General features: G+C 33.2%; 1 protein-coding gene across 1 annotated transcript; it reads left to right on the top strand.

The window, feature by feature from the left end:
• Window positions 1–830: 830 nt before the first annotated feature.
• Window positions 831–1,352, top strand: LOC129892963 (uncharacterized). Its single transcript, XM_055968464.1, is given in 1 exon segment — window positions 831–1,352. A coding segment is annotated over 1 exon segment (522 nt).
• Window positions 1,353–1,840: the final 488 nt, after the last annotated feature.

Below are 1,840 nucleotides of genomic sequence, written 5' to 3'. Positions count from 1 at the left end.
TTGTCTATTAATAATTTTTTTTCAACAGCTATTCAATACAATGCCTTGGAGAAAATTGTAGTTGGAATTTACGCGCTTCAAGCGTGAATAAATCTCAAATGTTTGCTATTAGAGATTTTGAAAGCTAACACATGTGTTTGTTGCTACATAATTCATTATCAGAAAGACAAGCAACAAAGACAGTTGTTGGGAGTATTATTGTTGACAAATGTATTGATCCAGATGTCAACTACACACCAAGAGATATACAAAATGACATGTTACAGGAATATGGTGTGCAGCTCACATATATACAAGTTTGGAGAGCTAAAGAAAAAGCTTTTGAATTAGTCCGAGGTGATCCAGCTCAATCATATGTAAAGTTGCTAAGTTACTTTCATATACTAGAGGCAACTTACCCTGGTTCTTATATAAGATTGCACAAATCAGAGGATGACCATTTCCTATATACATTTGTAGCTCTGTTTACATCGATAAAAGGATGAGAGTATTGTAGACCAATTGTAGTTGTTGATGGAACTTTTCTAAAAGGAGCATACAAAGGGACAATGCTAACAGCTAATACCTTAGATGCAACAGGTGAGACTTTTCGAATACAATACTAATTCTTCTATAAATGAAATTCTAATTTTAATTTGTATTAAAAGTCTGCACAATGTATTAAAAGTGTATTACACATGAAACAAAAATGTATTAAAAATGTATTAAACATTATACCTGATGTAGGGAGTATACTGCCTTTTGCTTATGCCATTGTTGATTCAAAAAATGATGCATTTTGGAGGTGGTTTTTTGAATAATTCAGAGAGGCATTTGGTCAAAGATCAGAGATGTGTATCGTTTCGGATAGGCATGCAAGCATTATTAAGGCAACTTCAACTGTCTATGATGAAATACCTTATTTCGCGTGTATATGGCACTTGTTGCAAAACATAATGAAAAACTTCCAAAAGAGTCAGCAAAAGGTAACAGAATTGTTCTACTCTATGGCAAAAACATACACCACGGTAGAGTTTAATCAATATATGGAAATTGTTGAAAAGATAGACAAGAGGATTAAAGACTACTTGCTGAACATTGGATACAACAAATGGTCATGTGTTCATGCTCAGGTAAATAGGACTTGGATGATGACATCAAACATTGCAGAATCAGTCAATTCAAGAACAAGACATGCCAAAGTTCTTACAGTTTTGCACCTCCTAGAATTCATGTGATAACTTGTTCAAAAATGGAATAACAATAACAGGTCAAAGACAATATTTTTAGGATTTTACCTTGGGAAAAAGTATGAAAAAATTCTACAACGTAACAAAACTGCATCGGAGAAATTAAGAGTATGGTATTTGTAAATTTCTTTTTGCTAGTATTTTTTCTTCTGATTCACATGTAATATCTCTCTTGCTTATATTTTTTCTTATTTTTTATAGGTTAGGGAGACAAATCAATATATGTATACAGTACTTGATGTCATTACACGATTCACAATATGTCTTCAACAACGTACATGCACATGTGGGATATTTCAATTGGATGAGGTGCCATGTCCACATGGTTTGGCTGTTTTAACAACAAAACACACTAGTTATGAAAAATATTGCTCTAATTACTACACAAGAGGGAATTTATTGTTGACATACCAGTTTCACTTGAATCCCCTACAAGATGAAAGCACTTGAAATATACCAACACACGTTCTTGAAGAAGTTGTACTTTCACCACTTGGAAAGAGACCTCCTGGGAGGCCAAAATATAAAAGACAAACAATTGAGAGAAGATAGATTCAAAAAATCAAAAATAACATGCAGCTATTGTGGACAACAAGGTCACAATAGGAAGA

Source organism: Solanum dulcamara, chromosome 6 (assembly GCF_947179165.1).
Source record: "Solanum dulcamara chromosome 6, daSolDulc1.2, whole genome shotgun sequence".
Taxonomy (NCBI): domain Eukaryota; kingdom Viridiplantae; phylum Streptophyta; class Magnoliopsida; order Solanales; family Solanaceae; genus Solanum; species Solanum dulcamara.
The sequence above is the reverse complement of the archived record's forward strand: the minus strand, read 5'-3'. Positions and strand labels throughout refer to the sequence as shown.